Source organism: Mesocricetus auratus, unplaced genomic scaffold, assembly GCF_017639785.1.
Source record: "Mesocricetus auratus isolate SY011 unplaced genomic scaffold, BCM_Maur_2.0 Super-Scaffold_100021, whole genome shotgun sequence".
Lineage (NCBI taxonomy): Eukaryota > Metazoa > Chordata > Mammalia > Rodentia > Cricetidae > Mesocricetus > Mesocricetus auratus.
In genome coordinates, this window is record NW_024429202.1 from 26920084 (window position 1) to 26942876 (window position 22793).

General features: G+C 47.3%; 1 protein-coding gene and 1 long non-coding RNA gene across 2 annotated transcripts; one reads left to right on the forward strand and one right to left on the reverse strand.

Annotated features, from left to right (window-relative positions):
• Positions 1–4541, forward strand: LOC121133350 (serine protease 40-like). The gene is given in 6 exon segments (XM_040729626.1): positions 1–284; positions 815–977; positions 1591–1865; positions 3500–3669; positions 4090–4240; positions 4243–4541. Coding segments are annotated over 6 exon segments (1110 nt in total). The 5' UTR covers positions 1–103; the 3' UTR covers positions 4413–4541.
• Positions 4542–12041: 7500 nt separating this feature from the next.
• LOC121133359 lies at positions 12042–12336 on the reverse strand. Its single transcript, XR_005870208.1, has 2 exons — positions 12277–12336; positions 12042–12201 (listed from the first exon to the last, which is right to left on the reverse strand). It is a non-coding gene; the product is annotated as an uncharacterized LOC121133359 (long non-coding RNA).
• Positions 12337–22793: the final 10457 nt, after the last annotated feature.

The following is a 22793-nucleotide window of genomic DNA, read 5'->3' on the forward strand; positions in this document are numbered from 1 at the left end:
GTCGTGATGGGTGACACATGCTCCCTAGAGTCGGTTTGCCGGCGTCAGCGGTTGTCTGCACGCGCTTCCGGTCCTGTCTGGGACCCAGAGGCAGGGCGGCCAGATGCGGGGCACCAGGGCCCAGCAATCGGGCCAGGGTGGGAGAAGAGCCTGCCTGGGGGCTGCCTTACTACTCTGTTTCAGCCTCTTGCCAATACATGCCCAGGATTACACGGCCCCGCTAAGAAACCCACCCACGTTGGACGCCTGGCCCATACCAAAAGGCCCAAATTCCCTGTCAAAAGGTGAGTGCTCTAGCCCGAAGAGGGTGCAGGTTTCAGGTGGGCATGTGCCTTCCCTTTCCCTCCGTACGTAGACAGTTTGGAGGGTTTACAGGATACCCACATCCTCCGCTGACTCTTTCCCATCCACCACTAGACCACTCACTTCAGGGTCAAGGTCATGCTCTTCATTGGGTTGAGATGGGAGGCCACACTCATCCAAAGGACCATGACCCTGAGCGATAACGGTCTCTGTCAGCCCCGCTTTCTGCCTCCTCAGCTGTGCTTCTCAAGTTAATAAGGACTGAGGAGAGCCCGGCAGCATCCTCCCCTTGGCCCTGCACCTCTGGTTCTGTGGGCCTTGCTTGCGTGGCTCTCAGCCTGACACACCCTACACCTGCCATCCAAGAGGCTCTTTGTCACATGAGCTATTCCACTCTTGACCTTGGCTAAGCTGCCTGAAAAGGGAGAAAAGAGGCCATTGCGTCCCCCGGGTCCTGCTGATGCTGACATTTGGGGCACCAAGCACGTGCATCCTGGGATTGTCTCCACAGTATGTGGCAGGACCAAATTCCAAGGGAAGATCTTTGGCGGTCAGATGGCAGCCCCTGAGCGGTGGCCATGGCAGGCCAGTCTGCTCTTTCGGAACGCTCATATCTGCGGAGCAGTTCTCATCGACAAAAACTGGGTAGCAAGCGCTGCCCACTGCTTCCAAAGGTGCGTGCTCTGCTCCCCGACCCCCCCCGGGCCCCCGGCCCCCGGGCCCTTCTGCTGGGAAGGGAGAGAGTCACTAGGAGGGAAGGAAGAGAGGCGAAGGGTACACAGCAGCCATTTCCTTGTGGGCTGTGTTCTGGGATACCTTGCTGCCAGCGGGAGTCCTCTGTGCTGTTGCCCTGCCCTGGACTGGTGCCTTGCACCCAGATTGTCATCCCTCAAACAAAGGAACAAGAAGATGGCCCAGTGTTGGGAGACATATTTCCCCTTCTAGGTATTCCTAGGAGCTCTGAGAAAAGCAATTCTCACACAGCCCTAAGAGGGATCTGGTCAGGGCTGGTCAGTCTTTCTGCCTCCAAGATGAAGCAGAGCAGTTGGATGTACCTCAAATAGCTTTTAATGAAATCCGCAGCTCCTTGGATACTAGGGTATGCTGGAGACGTGATTGGAAGCCTTCAAAGGACCAAAGTCCTCAGGCTGTTGGAGGTCATCCTGCCCTTCAGAAGGGCGAGGGGAGGATTAAAAGGATGAGACCTGTGGTGTGGTTGCTGCAGGGTGGGCGGGTAATCAGGGTGATGGTGCCGGCTCCACCCTCAAAGGGGCTGCCCTCCAATAGGTCGAAGAAACCATCTGACTACCGGATCCTGCTAGGGTACAACGAGCTGAGCAGTCCCACCAATTACAGCCGGCAGATGACAGTGAATAAGCTCATCTTCCACGAGAAATATAAGAAGTTCTACACACGGGGGAATGACATTGTCCTGATTCAGCTTCACAGGCCTGTGGTGTTCAGTTCCCACATCTTCCCCGCCTGCGTACCAGACAGCACCACGAAGGTGCCCCTTGATAGGTTCTGCTGGATAAGTGGCTGGGGGAATCTCAGAGAGAATGGTGAGTACACAGTGCAGGCGAAGAGAGGGAGGGGCAAGACACTGTGGAGACCTTTCCTGTGGTTGGGAAGCTCAGTTCCCGGTTCAAATGCAAGTCTCTATCATTCAGAACACAGGTGTGGGCTCTCTGACTCCAGAGCTCTCAGCATGCTTGACCCTGGGCACTGCAGGGCACTCAGCAAACAGTGGTTGCTCTGCCCTGGCCAGGAAAGACACAGGGTGTCCTTGAGAAGATGAGAGTGACCTGGCACGGGGCAGGTTGGGTGTGTAACTGGGGACCATTCACCTCTGAGAACTCCACTGCCAACCCTTAAGGGAAAACTGCCTGGTCCACCAGCTTGTGCAACCTGTATACATGTGGATCCAGTCACCTGTGGACCAAAAGCCTGAGTGTTGGGAGTGACGTTCTCCTTGTCCTGATTCCTTAAACAACACAGCATTGTGACTATCTGTATCACATTTGCCTTGTGTCAGCTATTGTGTCATCTAGAGATGATCTCAGGTGTGCAGGGAGACATGCACAGGTTCTCCTATGCAGAGGGAATTCGGTGTCTTTGGACTCTGGCATCCTGGGCCACAGGAAGAGCCTGCTGACAGCAAGGGACAGCTGTAGATGTTTAGATTGGGAGTAGAATTCCTTGGCAAGGATTTGACACGAGATGCTTTTGGTTTAGGACAACATAATGGCAAGTTAAATAAAGCAAATAAAAATTTGGTGTGAAATTTAGGGTCACAGTCTGGCAAAACAGCCCTGAGGAGGCTTACAGGTACTTTCCCTGAGGTCAGAGTTAGGGTCCCCATCCCTGCTCCTAGTCGCTAAGTGTCAGTCCCACAGGCTGGTCACCAGAACACCAGCATTGGAAGGGATGGACTTTCACTCTCTAAGAGCCTATGTCAGGGCAGGTAGAGTCTTCAGGTCCGGCCAGGCGATGAGAGTGGGGCACAGAGGGAAGGTGTGGCTGGGGCAGCTCTCAGAGCAGAGGACCTGGCCTCCCTAAGAGACTGGACCTTCAGCCATCTTCTGCCATGCCCTCATGGTTGCGGGGCCTGGGGCCAGGCTCCGGTTTGCTGCACATAGGCAGTCCCTGACCAGCCTTGTGGGATGTGCACTGTGGCCCCCGCATGAAGCGAGCCATGCTGTTGTCAGTCTGCTCCCAGGAGATGACCCCGCCTGGATCTGGGAGAGCCCTTGCAAACAGACCAGCTGACCCTTGTGATTGGTCAATGTTGCCAGGCTCGCCAACATTTCTGGGGAGCTGTGTCACTGCTGCATTCAGGCTCCAGAGTCCCTGCATGCAGTTTGGTCCCCACAGGGCAGCCAGAGCTGTTTGACAGCTGGCTTGCCCCTTCCTTGGCTTCTCTGACCTCAGGGTACAGTTTCAGTCCCCTAGACTGGTGAGGCGGCTCTGTTTGAGGTCCCCACACTGGGACCTGTGCAGTCATTCCCAGCCTGCCCCTGCCTTCCATGGCCCTCTGCTTGCTCTTGAATGCCATTTCCCCTGGTCACTTTGTGCCCGTCGTGAGCCCTTCCCTGCCACTGTGGTCTAGAGTGGCTGCCCCTGCCCCAGCCATCACCCTGGGAGGTGAGTGTAGTCTTCACTCAGCTGTGTCTCACAACGGAATCCCTTCCCACAGTGTTCCTGCAGTCACCTTTCCCTCTGCAGGAGGCAAAGGTCTTCCTTATGGATAACACGAAATGTGAAGCCTTTTTCCAGACTCCCGAAACCAGCATCATTAAATATAAAGTTATGAAAGATGATATGCTATGTGCCGGCGACATCAGCCAAGGAAAGTCCATCTGCCGAGTAAGTTAGGATGGCTCCAACACTGCTGTTGTGCTCAGTCGCCTCTCTAATCCTGGCCAGCAGGCCCCCCTGTGTGTCCTTAGAGGCTTCCTCTCCCGTGTGGGTGGTGGGACAGATGTTCAGCTGTTATGGTTTCCATCCACATACTAAAAATTTGTGAGTGCCCAGGAAGGTACTGTAGGGGATCCCTTTGCCGCTTTATTAAGTAAAACTCTATGATCCTGTCCTGAGGATACTGACCAGAGAGGTCTCCTCTGTTTTAATTAAAAAACAAACAAACAAAAAGACAAGCCTCTGGGGACCCAATGGGTACCACTCAAGATATCTGGAGAGATCTCTGGTCCCCAGTGAGTCCTTTCTGCCCTGGGCAATGTGTGTTCCTTCCTTCCTGGGCCTCCTAGCTGTTTCCTCTCTGTTCAGGGAGACTCGGGAGGTCCCCTTGTCTGCTCAGTGAATGACTACTGGTATGTGGTCGGGCTGGCCAGCTGGAAGGGGGCATGTCTCCAGCCAATTTCCAGGCCCAACATTTTCACCAATGTCTCCTACTTTTCCGACTGGATCAAGAAGAAAAAGAAGAAACGCCTGACGCCGACCCCTCCTCCGCGCCCCCTGAGGAGAGTGCCCCCAGTATGGTAGGCTGGAGGAATTATGGCAATGGTTCTACCAACAAACCCAGGATCTGCATAACTCTGCTGTTTTCTCAAGTCCTCTTTCTGCAGTTGATTTGGCTCCAGATTCTGTGATGGCCCTACAGAGGTATGCCAGCTGTCATGGTCTCATCAACCTTGTCACCGAGCACCACCTTGAATGCTCATCTGTCTATCTGAGGTTACCCCTGCTCCAGGCCTGACAGAATAAAACAACTGAACAAACTTCTGGATCCTTTTTCTTTTGTCCAAGCCCCTATATCCCACCAGGCTTCCCATTCTACAGTATCAGAAGGCCACCTCCTCCCCAGGCAGGGACAGTGGTTGAGACAGCCAGGGAGCTGGCCTACCAGTATAGGAGCTGACTCTCTCCCAGCTGGCTTCCAGAGACTGTAGTCCACCCCCGCCCCCTGAGGCTGTGTGTTCTTTCAGAAGAATGAGCCACTGGATTGGGCCAAGTCCTCATCTGTGGCTGCAGCTTGTGTTCCTGGAGCAAGCCCCCATTTAGGGATGGGGACCTCTTGCAAGCTCAAGGTCACAAAAGTGCTTCTGAGAGTTTGACAGTGAGCTGTGAGGGTCTCAGAGGTCTGTCACCTCTAAGCTCTTCAGCAAGGGACAGCAATCATCCTAATATTATACCTCCATACCCCAACCCCCCTTGTCTGACACGCCCAGCCCACAGTCCTTGTGTCCTTGCTTCGGCCTGCACTGGCTGAGGCCTGGCAGACCTGGGAATGACTGGTTTAGCGTTAATCACCCAAAATCCTATTCAGCCTACATAGGAGTTCACTGGGGCTCCACACCGCAGTCTCCCCCTTCCACATGAACTGTAGATGGGGAGCTCCTGGGTTCTCTGTGGACCAATGATGCCCTTGGAGAAATCCAGGTATTTTGAGCAATCCTTTGCCAGCCTGTTTGAATATCCCAGGCCCTTCTCAGCAGGTGGGAACAAAATAACTCTTGTATACATAGTCAGCTTGCTGTGCAGGTTCAAAGCCCTCTGCTGCTAATGTGAAGATTCCCAGTGTGCATCCTGCTCCTTCCTCCCTCTCTGCAGGTTCCCCTCTGTCCCTCCCTCCCTCCCTCCCTCCCTTGCTCCTCCCGTCTCTCCTTTCTTTTCTTCCTGTGCCTAGAATGGGTCCTGGCTCTAGTACTAAGTTTCCATCACTGTGACAAATCCCTGGAGGAATCTATGTGAAAAGTGACAAGCTTGTTAATTTGGCTCACGGTTTCAAACCTTTAAGCCCTTGGTGATGCATCTTGCAGTGATTGGAGGGCCAAGGAATGCCACAAGATCACACCACACAATAGACCTCTCAGGGGGATTTACTGCAGGAGAGGAGTGTACAAAAGGCTGCCCCTGAGCAGGGGTGGAAAAGCTAGAGAGTATGCTGTGAAGGCAGGTGCAGGCTGTAGGAGGGATAAGGAGCATTCACATACAGAAAACATCACTAGTGACAGGCAGCTAGTGAGGATGGGACGGCTGGAGCTCTGTCACTGAAGGTACGGTGGGGGACTGGGGTCACCTGGTTCTGGCATGTGGGTAGTTTTCCGTTTACCAACATTACTCCTTCTTGTTTATTACAAAAGGCAAGGAAATAGCAAGGGGTGACTGGTGTGGCGGGAATGGGGTTGCTGTGCTCTTTCGAGGGTTCCCCGTTGACTAGGGGCATCCACATCTCTGGAGTACTGTTGGTCCTCACCGTCAGGACATAACTCTCCTGCTCTGTGGATAATGATACCCTGTAACAATAGCTGATTAGAGATTTTCTTTTAATTTCGTCATTGGAGAAACGTATAGAGGAAACTGATAAGGCAGGGTGGGAGTAGTAAAAGCAGGAAAACGAAAAGGGGGGGCAGCAAGAAGGGGAGTATCCAATTCCTTACGGAGTTCTCAAAGGCCCAGAGACCGGAGGCATCTAGTTGTTCCTGACATTTTTAGAGGTCTGTTGGAAGTTGCTGGATGCTGTTTTATACTGCACCAGATTGATTGACATAGAAGCAGCATTCTGGCAGTGGTGACGCACTCCTTTGATCCCAGCACTTAGGAGGCAGAGGCAGGCTGAGTTTGAGGCCAGTGTAGTCTAAAGAATGATTTCAGGACAGCCAGGGCTACACACAGGGAAACCCTGCCTTGAAAAACGAAAACAAAAACAAAAGAAGAAGAAGAAGAAGAAGAAGAAGAAGAAGAAGAAGAAGAAGAAGAAGAAGAAGAAGAAGAAGAAGAAGAAGAAGAACCCTTCCCGGAGGAAGAGGCAATGGGGCACTTTCTTTCAGTTCTGGTCCCTATTATTCTGGAGTATCACCACTGCCATGGAACCAATTTGTCCTTGAAGGGTGAGTATGGCATGGGTTGCATGTTGGAGGTCCTGGATGAACTGGCAAGAAAACTGGTGATACCTGCTCAGAGAGGTGATCAGTCCCACTGGCAACACCCACAGTTGTTCCTGCAATGGCCTGAGGGGCGGCATTTGAACTGCTCTTCTATTATGTGGGGTAGCTATTGAGTCCACAACCAGAATCAGCAGGGGTTCTTTCCCATGCATCACCTTTCAACTTGGGGAAGAGTAATACTAGCTTGCAAACTCCTGACCATTTAGAAGGTAGGCAATGGTAGACTTGAGTGAAAAGTATCCATACCCCGATATTATGTTTCTCCACCAGCCAACATAGAAAGCCAGCGCAAGCAGAATTAAAAGCAAAAGATCAGGCCTGTAGGGCAAAGCACTCCAAGGCGACCTTTCCAGTCCCCAGAGATGACGTTTGGCCGTTTTTCTGTGAGCTTGGGGTTTGCAGAGAGAGTAATGGGGCAGAGTTGGAGGTTTCAGTCAAACATTGAATAATGGAGGGAGTCAAAGCATTATGATGTTGGGGCTTTGGGGCTGAGGGCAGACATCAAGGCTTAGGGTTTATTTCAGTCTAAGGAATTGAACAGCCCTACAAAGTGTGTCCTAGATGACTTAAAGCATGCCAAAGAGGGCGTGGTGGAAAATACTGGACTTGGGACAGCTAGTGAGTGGGGAGGTGAGGTTATTTGATGAAGTTACAGAAGAGGCTGTAAGAGGCAGTTTTGAGCAAGTCCTGCGGGGAACAGGCAGCCAGCAATCCCCAAAGCAGCCATGTAGGGTGACATTTAGGAGCTGGTAAGCTGAGGTCAAAGTCTGAAGCAGGAGACAAAATGACAGGTCTGTGTTATTTTAGGAGATGGAACCTTAGAGAGGGTATGGCCTTGGAGGAGTGTTGAATCACCTCTTCTATCTCTCCTATCTTCAGAGGTCCAGTAATTGGGACATATTTTCTCTGCATCTTAATCTTGTCCACTGGGTGCTAGGGGCTGAAAGAATGGTAGAACCATCGATTCCCACCTGGGATCCCATGGGTCTAGGATGTAGGTGTGAAGCACCCCATTTCATGGATACAGGAGGGACTCAAGAGAGAATATACACATGGTAGAAGATATTGGGAAGACCAGTATGGGCAGCCTCCATATATGTCTGGCTGTTCTTTACAGTAGCCATCTGTGTTGCCGAAGTATGTGCAGAGCTCTCTACGGATAGTGTTCATCCTTGCTGAGAGCAAAACCACAGGCCAGGATTAGCTTTTCCAAAAGGCATGACCAGGATGTGTAACTACCCACAAATGGGAAGAAAACACCCTAAATCAGAACCAGAAACCCTATTGGTACATATTGGTAATCCCAGCACTGTGTAGATTAATGAAGGAAGACGGAAGTTCAAGGTCAGCCTGGCCTATAGAGTAAAACTTTGTCTTACAAACAAAGCTGGTGGCACTCAACTTGAGGCACACTCGTAGACCTAAATTGATCTGCTGTGCCATATACTACATTCAGTACTAGAATGTACTGGAAGATGTTAGCATAAGCCACCTCTACAAGGTTGCATGGATCATATTTTATTTGAAGGGTCTCATGAGGGTGTAAAAGCTCTTGTTTTGGGGCCAGAGAGGTGGCTCAGCAGTTAAGAGCACTAGCTGCTCTTCCTGGGTTCAATTCCCAGCACCCATACAGCAGTTTCTAACTGTCTGTATCTATACTTCCAGGGGAACTGACACCATCATACCAATGCACACAAAATAAAGTTAAATTTAAAAAAAGCTCTGGTTTTGATAGGAGAGTTGCTGTATAGGGGGTGGTGGTGCATCTGTGAATGATTTTTGGTAGGAGAGTTGCTGTATAGGGGGTGGTGGTGCATCTGTGAATGATTTTTGGGAGGAGAGATGTTAATAGGGGGTTGGTGCATCTGTGAATGATTTTTGGTAGGAGAGATGCTGTATAGGGGGTGGTGATGCATCTGTGAATGATTTTGATAGGAGAGTTGCTGTATAGGAGGTTGTGGTACATCTGTGAATGATTTTGGTGGGAGAGTTGGATGTATAGGGGTGGTGGTGCATCTGTGAATGATTTTTGGTAGGAGAGATGTTGATAGGGGGTTGGTGGTGCATCTGTGAATGATTTTTGGTGGGAGAGTTGCTGTATAGGGGTTGGTGGTGCAACTGTGAATGATTTCCAACTCTGCTACCAAGTGGGTGGAGCAGGAGCAACAGGATGCTCCAGGAAGCTGGGAGGGCAACTCTGAAATTTGGTAGTGTGAGCCTTTTCATTTGGAGGAGTCAACATTTGTGGGTTTTGGACCACATTATAATCCTTGGGTATGTTTTCAAGGGTCTCAGTAAGAAGAGCCACAGAGTATAAAGGGATAAAGGATAAAGGGGAAATTAGAACAGGAGGATTAAGTCGGGGTAGGGGATGGGAGTGCAGTGTAGAGGAGAGAATATGGAGAGGGATAACACTAAAGGCCTTTTGAGAAGCCATATGGAAACCCACTGCTGTAGTAGAAGCTCGTGTGTGCGTGCGTGTGTGTGTGTGTGTGTGTGTGTGAGTGTGGTGTGTGTATGTAGTGTGTGTGTGTGTGTGAGGTGTGTGTGTTTGTGTGTGGTGTGTGTATGTAGGTGTGTATGTGTGTATATGTATGTGTGTGTGTGGTATGTGTGTGTGTGGTGTGTATGGTGTGTGGTATGGTATGTGTGTGGTGTGTATGGTGTGTGGTATGGTATGTGTGTGGTGTGTATGGTGTGTGGTATGATATGTATGTGGTATGGTGTGTGTGTGTGGTATATATGTGTAATGTGTGTGTGTGTTTTAAGAGAGAGAAAATAGTTGAGTAGGTAAGGAGATGGAGGGGGATCTTGAGGAGTTGGAGAGGGGAAAGAATATGATCATGAAATATTATATAAAATTCTCAAAGAATAAATAAAACCAGAAGAACAGGAACAAAAAGAAGAGGAACTCATGTATACTATGGTTGACCTGTTTTACAAGCACATCAATTTTTTACAAAATGCTGAAACTTTTTCAGAGTTCTGTCTACCTCAAATAGTGGCATTGCATGCAGCCTGGACAAATCTTTACTGACCATACATGAGTTCCTGTGACATAAGCAGGGATGCACTCAGGGCCAGGTGTCTGGGCCTGGTTATGGAAAGAGCCGTTTGCTGATGGCTACATAGAATTCTGGGTCTCGGTGAATGGGAGGAGGAAGAACCAGAAACACGAATCCACCAGCCTGGCTTGTGGGGAGCACTTCCTGGGTGCTTGGTGGGTTTGGTCCATGGTGCGGAACACTCCACAGTGCAAGCCTTTAAAACTGAAACTGGGGGCTGGAGAGATGGCTTAGAGGTTAAGAGCATCGATTGCTTTATCAGGGGTCCTGAGTTCAATTCCCAGCAACCACATGGTGGCTCACAACCATCTACAATTCAATCTGGTGCCCTTTTCTGGCATGTAGACAGAGCACTGTATATGTAATGAATCTTAAAAAAAAGAAAAGAAACTGAAACTGAGCTGCCTCCATCCCACCATGCCTCTGCAAAGCAGTCGAAGAATTAAGGGAGCAACTCTAAAGTCAGACGGCCTAAATGGGAATAACAAAATCAAAGATAATCCCCGTGGAAATAAACAATGAGAAACTAAAATGATTCTCAGTGTAAGTACTCAAAAGTGAGCTGGGCAGTGGTGCCACAGGCCTTTAATCCCAGCTGTCAGGAGGAACAGGCAGGCAGATCTCTGAGGTCGAGGCCAGTCTGGTCTACAAAGTGAGTTCCAGGACAGCCAACTGTTACACAGAGAAACCCTGTCTTGAAAAACAAAAACAAAACAAAGGAACACTATTAATAAAAAGTAAATGAAATCAAAGTAATAAAAGAGATAATTTAAAATGTGCATAGTTGAATAAAACTTGATTTTAATTAAATTGATGTATTTGTGTTGGAGCAATGCAATAGCACCCACGTGGAGGTCAGGAAGACATCCCCTGGACCCGGTCTTCTCCTTCCACTCTGGGGTTCCTAGGGAGCGAACTCAGGCCTCCAGACTGGACAGCCAGCACCTTTACCCACGGAGCCATCTCAGCAGCTCAGGTAATGTTACAACCAGCTGAACGTGAACACATAAGTTACTTGCAGGGCATGACTATAGACTGTAGAGGGTGGTAGTTGTGCTCTCTGAACTGATTTACTGTTCTCCCTCTACTGAGAAACAGACTCAACCCCAGCACAGTCTCAGCCCTGGCTGTGAGAGATGAGGACCCCATGGAGAGAGAAAGGCAGGGCCAGATGTCCCAGGAGCAAGGCCATGATCTCTGGCCTTTCACAGCCACACCAGCACAGAGCCAGGTCAGGCTGGGAGGGCTATTCAAACCATGTGCTTCCTACAAACTCAAGAAAACCAATTTCTTCCCTTTCTCTTCATTCTTTTTCTCTTCTTATCTGTGCGTTTATTTTATTCTTTTCACAGTTTCATACATCCGTGTAATAAATGTAATCTTTCTCATCCCCATCCTCCTCTTTTAGCCCCTCTCTAGTTTCCTGAAGTTTCCTTTTCCTAACAAGACCCCTTCCTCTGTTCAGGGTTTCCATAGGTGAGTGACAGGGAGTTTAATAAGGTGCTTGTATGCCTGTGGGTGGGGCTTATTTCCTGGAGCATGGAAGGCTTGCCTTGACTCAGGAAGGCTCTTATTTCCTGGGAAGTCTTTCTTGGTGTTGTTTATGGACACCTGGTGTACCATGCACAAGGGAAATGCTTTGTATTCTCAAATTCTCCAAGCACCACAGAAGCAGGGGCTGATGTGGAACAGTTCGTGCACGAGATTTTGCATCCTCTTCAGAGCTGAGCTTCTAGAGGTTTCCCAGTTAGGCAGTAGATAACGAGCAGGTACATGGATGGATGGATGGGTGGACGGGACTTTGGGTTTCTTTCTTAAAATCACAGACTGTGGAGTGAGGTACGGCTGAGAAGCAGAGTGTTTACTTAGCAGGGAGGCTCTGGGTTCTGCCCCAGAGTTGAGAACACACACACACTTACAGTGGGAAAAGGATGGTTACAGTGGTGTGTAAGTGGGGGAGGAGGGATTCTACTAGAAACACCCATACTTCGGTTTCTTAGTTTTCTAGTTCAAGGTAAGAGCTTTAAACCTAATTACTCACACTAATGAGGAGTGACTTTCTGTCACATTTGTAGCCACTGCCTCTGATGTAAAATTAGCTTAGCCCAGTTTCTGAATGAAGCTATTAAAATTGAGACAGTGTGTCTTTTCATCTCCTAATGCACTTTTGTCATTTTAGCATGCTTTCAACTTGTGTCCGTGCATAGAAACCTTGTAAATATGAACTTTACACATAGTAGAAAGGTATTCACAATGGTTCTTAATATAAATTAGCAGGTGTCCCTTCTTTATTTCTGATGCTATACTAAGCATCACAACCAAAACCATTTGGGGAGGAAAGGGTTTATTTGGCTTACATTTCCCAATCATAGTCCACCACTGAGGGAAGTCAAGGCAGCTACTCAAGAATGGGCAGAAACAGGATCCTAGGAGAAAGATGCTGGTTGGCTTTCTGTCTCTGTCTCATGTACGGTTAGCTTTCTTACATAGCCCAGACTCACCTGCCCAGAGGTGGCTTCACCACCGGCAGATGGATGCTCTTACATCAATTAGCAATCAAGAAAACACCTGACAAACATGCCACAGGCCAATTGAAGGAGACAGTTCCTCAGCTGAGGTTCCCTGCTCCTAAGGTGTCAAGTTGACAGCAAAGGTGAATGATCACAACTCCACTCATTAATGCGACACATAAACTTATCACTGTCAAACCCTAACCTTTCCTTTCTTGTTTGTCCCCAAGATCTCAGGTTAATATAATAATATATAATATAATACTATGAAATATAGCACAACCTTAAAGTCTCACAGTCTTTAAAAAACATCAGTGCTTTAATAGTCCAGACTCTCTCTCTCTCTCTTTTAAAAGTAGCATTTTTTCTCTATTTTTTACTTTATGTGTATTGGTATTTTGTCTATATGTGTGAGGATGCCAGATCTCTGGGAACTGGAGTTACAGAGAGTTATAAGTTGCATGTGGGTACTGGGAATTGAACCCTGGTCCTCTGGAAGAACAGTCAATGTTCTTAACCGCTGAGTCATCTCATCAACTCTAGCCTAGAATCTCTTTAAAATACCTAGAGACCCAAGGCATGGTGGTACATACCTTTCATCCCAGCACTTGGGAGAGGCAGAGGCAGATCTCTGTGAGTTCAATGCCTGCCTGGGCTATAAAGGAAGTTCCAGGACAGCCATGGCTACACAGAGAGATCCTGTTTTTAAAAATAATGATAATAATACTATGTTTAAAATATCCAATACCTCTCAACTGTGGGCTGCTGTGTAGTTGGTTGTTTTTACTTTTTCTCTTTTCTCTTTGGGGGCCTGCCACACAGATCCCAAATAATTACACAGAGATTTATTATTACTTGTACATTCCCAGTCTTAACTTGGCTTATTTCTAGCTACATTTTCTTTTAAATTATCCTGTCTACCTTTTTCCTCTGGGCTATTACCTGTCTCTATTTTTATATGTCTTTTCTTTTGTTCTTACTCCGTATGTGACTGAGTGGCTCGGTGGCTGGTCCTGGCGTCCTCTTCCCCTTCTTTTCTTAGTCCTCCTCTTCTCTTTTCCTCCCTCTATTTATTCTCTCAGCCTGCCAGCCCTGCCTGTCCCTCTCCTGCCTAGCTGTGGGTCGTTCAGCTCTTTATTAGACAAATCAGGTGTTATAGACAGTGTCATATCTGTGAGTATAGCAATAGGTCCTTATGAGCTGTATCTTTATGGTTTTATTGCTATGTCATCTAGAAGAATAATAATAGTAAGTTCTCCCTTAGGGCTTATGACCTATCTAGTCTCAGGTTATTGCCCTTATTGACAGTGTCAGATATGGGTTCCAACTCATAGAGTGGTTCTTAAACCCAGTTTCAGAAAAGAGTTGGTTACTTCCGTGACATTTTTCCACAATTGCACCACAGGAGAGTATTTCTTGGTAGGCAGTCATTATTACTGTTTGAGGGCTCACAATCGGTGAGATTAATAACTTTTCTCCTCCAGTAGCCTGAATAGCACCTTACAACCCTGTGAACACTAGCCAGTAGGGGTGAAGCTCCCGGTTGGGTACCAGCTAAATGTCTCCATGTTCTATGGCATAAGAATGTGGTGTCTCCAGCAATAGGGCCTTACCTCAAGCTGTGGATAGAAACCAATAGCATTGGCAATTGTCTGTACGTTTGGGATGTTTATGCGATCCCATTTACCAACAGTTCCAAAGATGTAACCTGTTCCTGGTACTGGGGATTTTATTTGTAATCATATAATATCTAGAGGTGGTATCCCTTGAGATAACATGTTAGCACCATTTAAACTCCTCATTTTATATATGCATATATTTTAGAGAGATGATGTGAACCCCCCAAAATGGACTGATTACTGCTAATGAAGAGGCAGGTGCCAGGATGCTTGCTTCCAGCCCATTCTGTCTTCCTTTGAATACACACACAGCATATTGGCTGTTGGCTTTTGTAAAACCCAGAGCAGTGTTCAGGACCCGCCATCCCTCTCCCATGGGCTCAGAGGTCCTTCTGGAGAGACTGACAGTGACCTGTGGGTGACAGGGAGACTCAGCAGTGAGACATACAAGTGAGGGTCCAGGCTGTTCAGAGTGGCTGTCACCTGGGAGGGGCCGTTTGTTTGGGGGTCTCATTCAATCCTGCTCAGTCTCTACTCTGAAACCTTCAGAAAGGGAGTCCGGGTGGAACATACTAGGCTCTCACAATGAAGTTTGCCTCTACTGGAGATCTTGAAAAGAGGCTCAACAAGCAAGGAGGGCTCACTGTTGAACATGTTTATTGCTCAGCACAAGGATCCATCATCCTTCAGGGACTCTGTTATTTCCAGCACACAACATCCATGCAGATGCCCACTGCCCAGCTTTCCTGCTGGCATGCTGGGGCGCCCCATGCAATCAGGGGCGACTCCCTGCAGCCCCATAGACTCTGTCACTGCGCTTAGGAGCCTCAGCCTTCACCAGCCATAGCCTGCAGGAGGACGCAGAGCAGCAGGAAGGGAAGACTCAGAGCACTGGTTGCACTTGACTCTCTGGCCCTTGAAGAGAGGAAGCCTTTTATGTCTGAAAAAGAACAGAGAATGCATTAAGTGCAGCTGCAGGCTTGGCTAAATGAACATAGACTTGTCTGCACTCATTCTCACTAAAGCTCTCTTCTGCCTGGCTGTGAGCCAGCCATTTTTATGGTTGGGACCTGCCCCACCCCGCATGTGTGTGTGTATGTACACTATTATGTGTATATACACGTATATATCTATATATATATATATAAATTTTAATATAGGGTCACAGTATTCAACCCTTAACTAGAGTGGAACTCAGTAGTTAGACCAGGCTGCCTTTTGGATCACAAAGAACTTCTCACCTCTCCCTCCTGAATTCTGGAACAAAAAGTATGTACCACTATCTTCATTCTTTTTCAGGACTGAGTGACAGAGCTCTTGCCTAGCGTGTGTTCAAAACAAACAAATGAATTATTTTCTCTGCATCCAGAGACACTGAATTTTTGTGGGACATTAAAAGCTGACAGGAAAATCCTCCATTGTTTTTACAGGTGAACAAGCCAACAGTCCTTTCTTTACCATAGCTCATTTACCTCATGAGAAGAAGAGGGAAACCTATGAGAGAATTGTATGTGATTCAATCAGGGCAAACAGAACCGATTTAAAGCAACTTGAAGCTACCTGGAATACAGAAGGCTCAACTCTGCCCATATGAGCTCCTAGTCTCTTTGTCCATGTGCAGGTGTGTGTTCACGTGTGTGTACAAGGTATCTGTGTGTTTGTGGAGGCCAGAGGTAAACCTTGGATGTCATTCCTCAGACACTTTCCAGAGGTTTTTTTTTTTTTTTTGAGAGAATGTCTCTCTTTTGGACCTGGGACTCACAGATTAGGGAAAGCTAGCTGGCCAGAGGACCCCAGGGATTGCATCATAAAAATAAAACAAAAACAAAAGTAAAAGACCCTAAAACACACAAGCAAAAATTCACACGATTTAATGATGTTGATGTTGGGTGTGGTGGTACACCTCTTTGATCCTAGCTATTAGGGTGCAAAGGCAGATGGGTTCCAGTCTAGCCAAAGATACAGTGATGCCCTACCCTGTATGTCTCAAATAAGACGGAAGATGGGGAGGAAGGACAAGGAGGAGAAGGAAGGGGAGAAGGAGGAAGAGGAGGATAGCGATGGATGAAAATTAGATCTTGGCCACACACAGGTAAATGCACAGGGCATCAGGTGAGGACAGGGTCAATCTTACAGGGCTACCTTCTCTGGAGGAATGGAGGCCACAGTGGAAGATTCAGGGCCCTTAGGCATTTGGTTCTAGAATACAAACTATAAGTTCAAATACACAGTTTCAGTAGGCTTTGTGAAATAGGAAACCTGGGTTCCCTAACTGGACTTGGGACCAATGTGGTGCGTCCTTCCTAAGGAGATTCCTTGAGAGTAGAAAGAAAAAAAATAGAATACCACTATTCATTTAGATAAAACAAAACTGTTTTATTAATAATTTATGTTTATTAAAAAATATACATTTCTTATTCTGTGAACTCCCACTATTCTGAGTCACACTATGGAAGAAAAAGATAGTGTTAGTAGTGGATGGTTTATTACTGGAAGCTAATGTGGGGACACCAGACCTTGAGCAGAAACCCACTTCCCCTTTGGCCTGGGAGCAGGCATCTATGTATTGTTTACTGAAAACAATTCAGTGCTTTAAAGCTTGATAGGGCTCAGATAGGGCTGGCTCACTGAAATACCATGCCTTCCACACCTCCTATGGCTAGATGCCTCTTCCTGCCCCCTGTGGTGTCTCCCCGATTCTGGGGCCGGAGATTAAACCACCAGCCAGGAGGGTGAGAAGTGGAAAGAAATGGTATGTAAATGGATGGCAAAAGTCCTTAAAAAGGCAAGCTCCTTTTTCTTAGGGAGACTTCTCCAGAGATTTCGCCAGAGACTTCTCCTGAGATTTCTCCTGAGAGCTCTCCTAAACTGACTTGGGAAGATAAAGTTTTCTTAAAGCAACCGACCGGTCTCTGTGTCATCTATCCCTCGCTACCACCTCTGTACCACCTCGCTACATTCTCGGATGCAGGCCGCACAGCAGGTGCGACAAGCTAAGACCTTATTATATATTTATCAAAAGCTCTTGCAGATTTTGGGACATGCCAGCGACCTTTGTCATGCCCATTACTTTTGGCATATGTGAAAAAAGAAAGAAACCAAATTTGACCACTTGATACTGCCAACATGCCTTTAGTAACAAACAGACAACAGGGTCAAGGTTTTAGAGACTTCTGTGATGAGGAAAACATCACACACATCTGTGTGAGAACCAGACTGTCTCCTGGAAGCCCCTCAGAGTTGGCTAGTTTGGGTTTTGTCATTGCCAGATGTGCTGTTTAAAGGAAAAACTGAGGGCTAGAAAGTGCTCAGTGGTCAGGAGTGCTTGCTGCTCTCGCAGAGGATCAGAGTTCAGTTCCCAGCAACCCTGTCTGGTGCCTGACAATGCCTGTAGCTCCAGTTTCCAAGCCCTCTTCCAGCCTTCATGGACACAGCACACATGTACACATAAATAAGAAATAAATGACTAAAGAGAAAACAAACTGTAGCACCTTGGCCTGGGTCCATCTCATGTTCAGATTACTTTATTTCATGTTTGTTATAGAGATTAAACCCAGGGTCTAGACCATTCTAAATACAAATGGTATCACTGTCCTACACAATGGTCAACTGACATTTTCCCCCTTGTTCTTCTGGAGATGGAGCTCAGGCCTGGCACATGCTAGCCAAGAGTCTAGGGATGAGTGCCACCTTCATTAGTGCTCAGGACACTGATTCTTCTTCCTTGGGGGCTGCTCCAATGGGAACAGCTGCACTCGCTCTACCCTGAGCTAGCTGGGAGCTTTGCATTCTTTCACTGGGAAGACCCAGTCAGAGCAAGGAGGCTCTTGGAGATCTTTCAACCCGAGGGATGATGGGGGCAAGAAGTATTTTATAGGATGGTTTCTGTTTGTGATCCTTCCCACCATAAGTATCATTTCAAAGTATTGCAATTATCTCAAAAGCAGATTTTTCATGTTTCCTTCAAAATCTTCATGCCATCTCATGAAGGAATCTCAATTTTTTTCTCATGGCCTTTCCCAGCAGGTGAGAACAATACAACTCTTGTATACATAATCAGCTTGCTGTGCAGGTTCAAAGCCCTCTGCTGCTAATGTGAAGATTCCCAGTGTGCATCCTGCCCCTTTCTCCCTCTCTGCAGGTTCCCCTCCCTCCCTGCCTCCCTGCCTACTCTGCCTCCCTCCCTCCCTCCCTCCCTCCCTCCTTCTCTCCTTCCCTCTCACCTTTCTTTTCTTCCTGTGCCTGGAATGGGTCCTGGCTCTACTACCAAGTTTCCATCACTGTGACAAAACACCCGAAGAATCCATGTAAAAATCAGCAAGGTTGTAATTTTGGCTCATGGATTCTAAAGTTTCCTCCCTTGGTGTGTTGGCCTGTTGCTCTGACTGTAGTGGGATCATATATCACAGGCAGTGTCAGAGCCAAAGCTACAATGTAAGCTTTAATTATGATGCCTTAGAGACACATAAGACAAAAATGCCTCAGGTCTGCAAGCCCCTTGCCCAAGGACAGATATTCCATGAAATGCTGGAGGCTGTTGTTTATGGGTGATAACAAGCCACATGTTTTCACTCCCCTAAACAAGTTTGTCTGATACATACGCACCGGATGTGCTTGATCACATGTGGGCAGGAGGAGGCTCAGAAGCAGGACCTAAGGATGTATGCTTGCCCCTGATTGGACCTAATAAGAAATGTGTATTGTGGGTTTTGCATTCTTAAGGCCCTGAAAAACTTGATTTGGGGTCATTTTTCTGGAAAAATGGAGATGGACCTGGCCACTATTTAATTCAAGCTTGCTTTAAATTTGGCTTTAGGTTGTAGTGGTCTTATTCTGGACCTGTAGTCAAGTGGCAGATGAGCCTATTCATTGCATGGTGGCTGAGAAGCAAGGGCGATGAGGAGGGAGATGGGATCCAAGGCTCCTAAGATCTCTTTGAGGGTTGACACTGCCCTCCCTCACAGTGACCCAGCCTTCTCCTACTGGGTCCCCTCTCCTAAGGTTCTTTGTCCTCTCTACAGAGCCACAGGCTGAGACCACTCCTTTTGCTTAGGGCCCTTTGTGGGGATACACCGGATGCAAGTGCCTGTCTTTATCTTATTGATACAGGGAATTTTCAACAGTCTGTCTTAGCTCATGAAAGGACTGGGGTCTACGAAAACTTTTTGTTTTTTGGTTTTTCAAGACAGAGTTTCTCTGTGGCTTTGGAGGCTGTCCTGGAACTAGCTCGTGTAGACCAGGCTGGTCTCTAATTGTGCTGGGATTAAAGGTGTGCACCACCAACGCCCGGCCCTGTCTAGGAAAACTTTTACGGTCACTAAAGCCACCCCAAGCTCTCCTGGCTCTTGGGTTCTTGTCTTGCATATTCAAAGACGACATTCATGACCACAGTGGGTGAGTTTAAGAGAGAAGTAGGTGGAGTCTTTAGAGGAAGGGAAGGAAGAAGGAGCGAGAAGGAAAATTCAAGTGTTCCTGTGTAACAGGAAACAGGTACAACTGATCCGTTTGTATGGGAGTAGGGTTTTGTTGTTTTTTTGTTTTGTTTTGTATGTGGTACTTATCTTGGAAATTGCTCATCTCCTTAAGGTTTTCCAATTTTGTGGAGTATAAGTTTTTGAAGTATGAACTGATGGTTTTCTGGATTTCTTCAGTGTCTATTGTTAAAGAGTTACTATGGTCATGGAGTCTCTTCATAGCAATACAGCAGTAACTGATACACATCCCAAGAAAACAGACAAGAACACCAAGACTAATAAAATCCAATCCAGACCAATCTAAAACTGTCATCCATGGTAGCACATGCCTGTAATCTCAGTACTAAGAAGGTAGAGGCAGGATGATCAGGAGTTTAAAATCATTCTTGGTTACAAAACAGGCTAAAGGCCATCTGAAAACAAACATCAGGAGAAATAAAGGAAAGCAGAAATGTAAGTCATTCAGGCGTTTTTAAATGGCAAGAACAAAATACACTCATTCTTCATTCAGGGTTTTTCCTAATCAACAAATAACCTCATTCGGGGCAGTGGTGGTGCACACCTTTAATCCCAGCACTTGGGAGACAGAGGCAGGTGGATCTTTTCGAGTTTGAGGCCAGCCTGGTCTACAGAGAGAGTTCCAGGACAGCCTCCAAAGCTACAGAGTTTTGTGCCCAAGTTGCAAAGTCCCCAGAGACCACCAGGAAGACAGACCCACTAAATGCAAAAGCAAGGTTTAATGATTGTTCATCCAACCATGACAGGAACCCCAGTCTGGCTAGCTGTTGCAGCAGCCCCCAGAGGGGCTGTCTACTGTTAGGTTTTATAGACAAAAGTTACAGGATTACATTATTAAGTATGGATTGGTTTCTGATTAGTCGACATTTGGGAACAATTAGGAGCATTTCTCAAAGTCACATTTTGGCATGAAGTTCCTGTGTACCAATTATATTTATTGGTCAGTGCTGAGAGGGAACATTTTGTGGTTTCTATGGCATTGTCCTGTTACTTACAGGTGGCCTATTGTACATAGATACCAATAGTTTTCAGAACTATATCCTGGAGACTACAGGGGAGGTTTTGGTCCCCCCTGGAGTTTCTTTTTGTGGCCAAACAGTTCCCAAGAACCAAGCATCTGGGAGGCTGGGGCGGGGGTGGGGAGGTCTGGAGTTTCTTTGTGTTCAGTTTTGGCCCTAGACTCCAGGAGGCCAGAGGATCTGGAGTTTCCTTGTGTCAGAAGCCTACGTATCTTTTCTGTAGCCTGTCATGGCTGCTAAAGCAGGGGGCTAAGTGAGGGTCTGGTCGCTTTATTTCTAAATTATTAGAAGTGAAGCCATTGAGTTAAGTTTACCCCTTTCAAGAAAAACCCTGTCTCGAAAACAAACAAAACAAAACAAAAAACAAATGAACAAAAACCCCCAAATAGCCACGAAGCTATTGGTGATGAGTGTCTCTTCCTGCACAGTTGGCTGGACCCACTGCCAGAGAAATGAAAGAAAAAAATTAAAATTCTAATTAAAGATTCCAAAATGGCTCTGAGAAAAACCTTTTAGTGGGTTGGTGATGCAGCTCCTGCCTGCTTGGTGCTCACCAGGTCCTGAGTTCTCTCCCCAGCACACAGGAAACAGACATGGAGGCAGGGTGGCCTTCACACTTTTTTTTTTTTTTTTTTTGGTTTTACGAGACAGGGTTTCTCTGTATTGTTTTGGAGGCTATCGGTCCAGCCCAGCCTCGAACTCACAGAGATCCGCCTGTCTCTGCCTCCCGAGTGCTGGGATTAAAGGCGTGCGCCACCACCGCTCGGCCGCCTTCACACCTCTTGACTGTGGGACAGAAACCTTGCATACTGCAGCAGTGGCTAGCCCCAAACATGTGTCTTGCAAAGTGTGAGCCTGTCGCTCCATGCCCCTGGCCTCCACCCTCAGTGACCTTTTCTGAGCACGCCTCTCTCCACCTGTGACGTTGCTGCTACATCCCGAGAGCAGAAGAGGCCTTCACCTACTTGCTCACCAGACCTGCGGGCCGGTAGCTGGAACTCAAATAAACTTCTGTTCTCTGTAAGCTTCCCCTGCTGCGGTTCCTGTGCTACAGCACTGTCACAGGCTAGTGGTTGGGGATGTAACTAAGGAGCTCTGACTGCACGGCGACTTGAGTTCTGTCTTGGTTCTGCCTTGAGGAGGAGGACAAGGGCTGGTGAGGAGGGAGTGGCGAGAGAGAGGGGGCCAGTGAACAGAGTGCGGAGAGCTCACGGGGTCCTGGCCTTCCCTGACCCGGTCAAACAGTAGGCGCTACCCTATGGGGCCGGGCCCCACAAACCAACTGGACAGACCACAGATGTCCATCAATCACCCAAGTACATTATTGATCAGCTCTGTTGGCAGTCTTAGGCAGCGGGGACTTGGTTCTACCATCTGACTTACTCTAACCCTTAACAGTCAGTCTCAGCCACCCTTAGAGAGGTATCAGAGCCCTTGTTGCCAGGTAACGGAAGACTTACTTTAGGAGAAAGCAGTAAGACTTTGTGGGGACTACTAATTCATCTTGGGTTAATAGAAGAGATCATACAGAGGAAAGTAAGGCTGTACTCAAATAGCTCAACTAATGGTATCTTTACGGAGTTTGTGACCCCTGGGAAAAGACTATTGACTCAATCCAATTATAATTAAAAGGTTTATTGATTAGCTGCTAGCATTTGGGATTGCCTTGAAGGAAGGGTATGGGGACAGATTTTTAAAGGGGAAAAACCACAAATAGACTTTCAATATCTATGCAAGCAAGCAAAAACTGTACTGTTCTGCCAAGTTAAGTGGTTAAGACAACTCAAAATGATCTTTGGGTATCTGTATAAGCAAGTTACAGAAACAAAAACAAACTAACCAAACAAACAAGAAATCAGTCATATAATAGCAAGTATTCACTGTTGTATGTTTTTTGGGTGGAGGTCATTGAGTTGGGGTTAGTGGAAACTTGTTATCCAGGTACTGGAGTCAGAGACAAACAGCTAGTGGGTACCAAGATGGATGCCTAGCATAAAATGGAATTTCTTCAGCTATCACAATATTCCCCAGTGTTAAAAGAGACAATGCCCATGAATTAGCCCCATGAAGACAGACTTTTCAGATCCTCAATTCCTGCCTACTGGGTACAAAGAGTGTGGTGGTGTGAATGTAACTGGCCCCCATAATCTCCTAGGGAGTGGCATTATTAGGAGGTGTGGCTTTGTTCACTGTGGACTTTGAGGCTTCCTATGTTCAGGATATGGCCCAGTGTCTCTGTTGACTTCCTGTTGGCTGTAAGATGTAGGACTCTCATTTATTCTTCCACACCACGACTGCCTGCATGCCACCATGCTCCTCATCATGACAATAAGGAACTGAACCCCTGAGGCTGTAAGCGAGGCCCCTCAATGGAATCT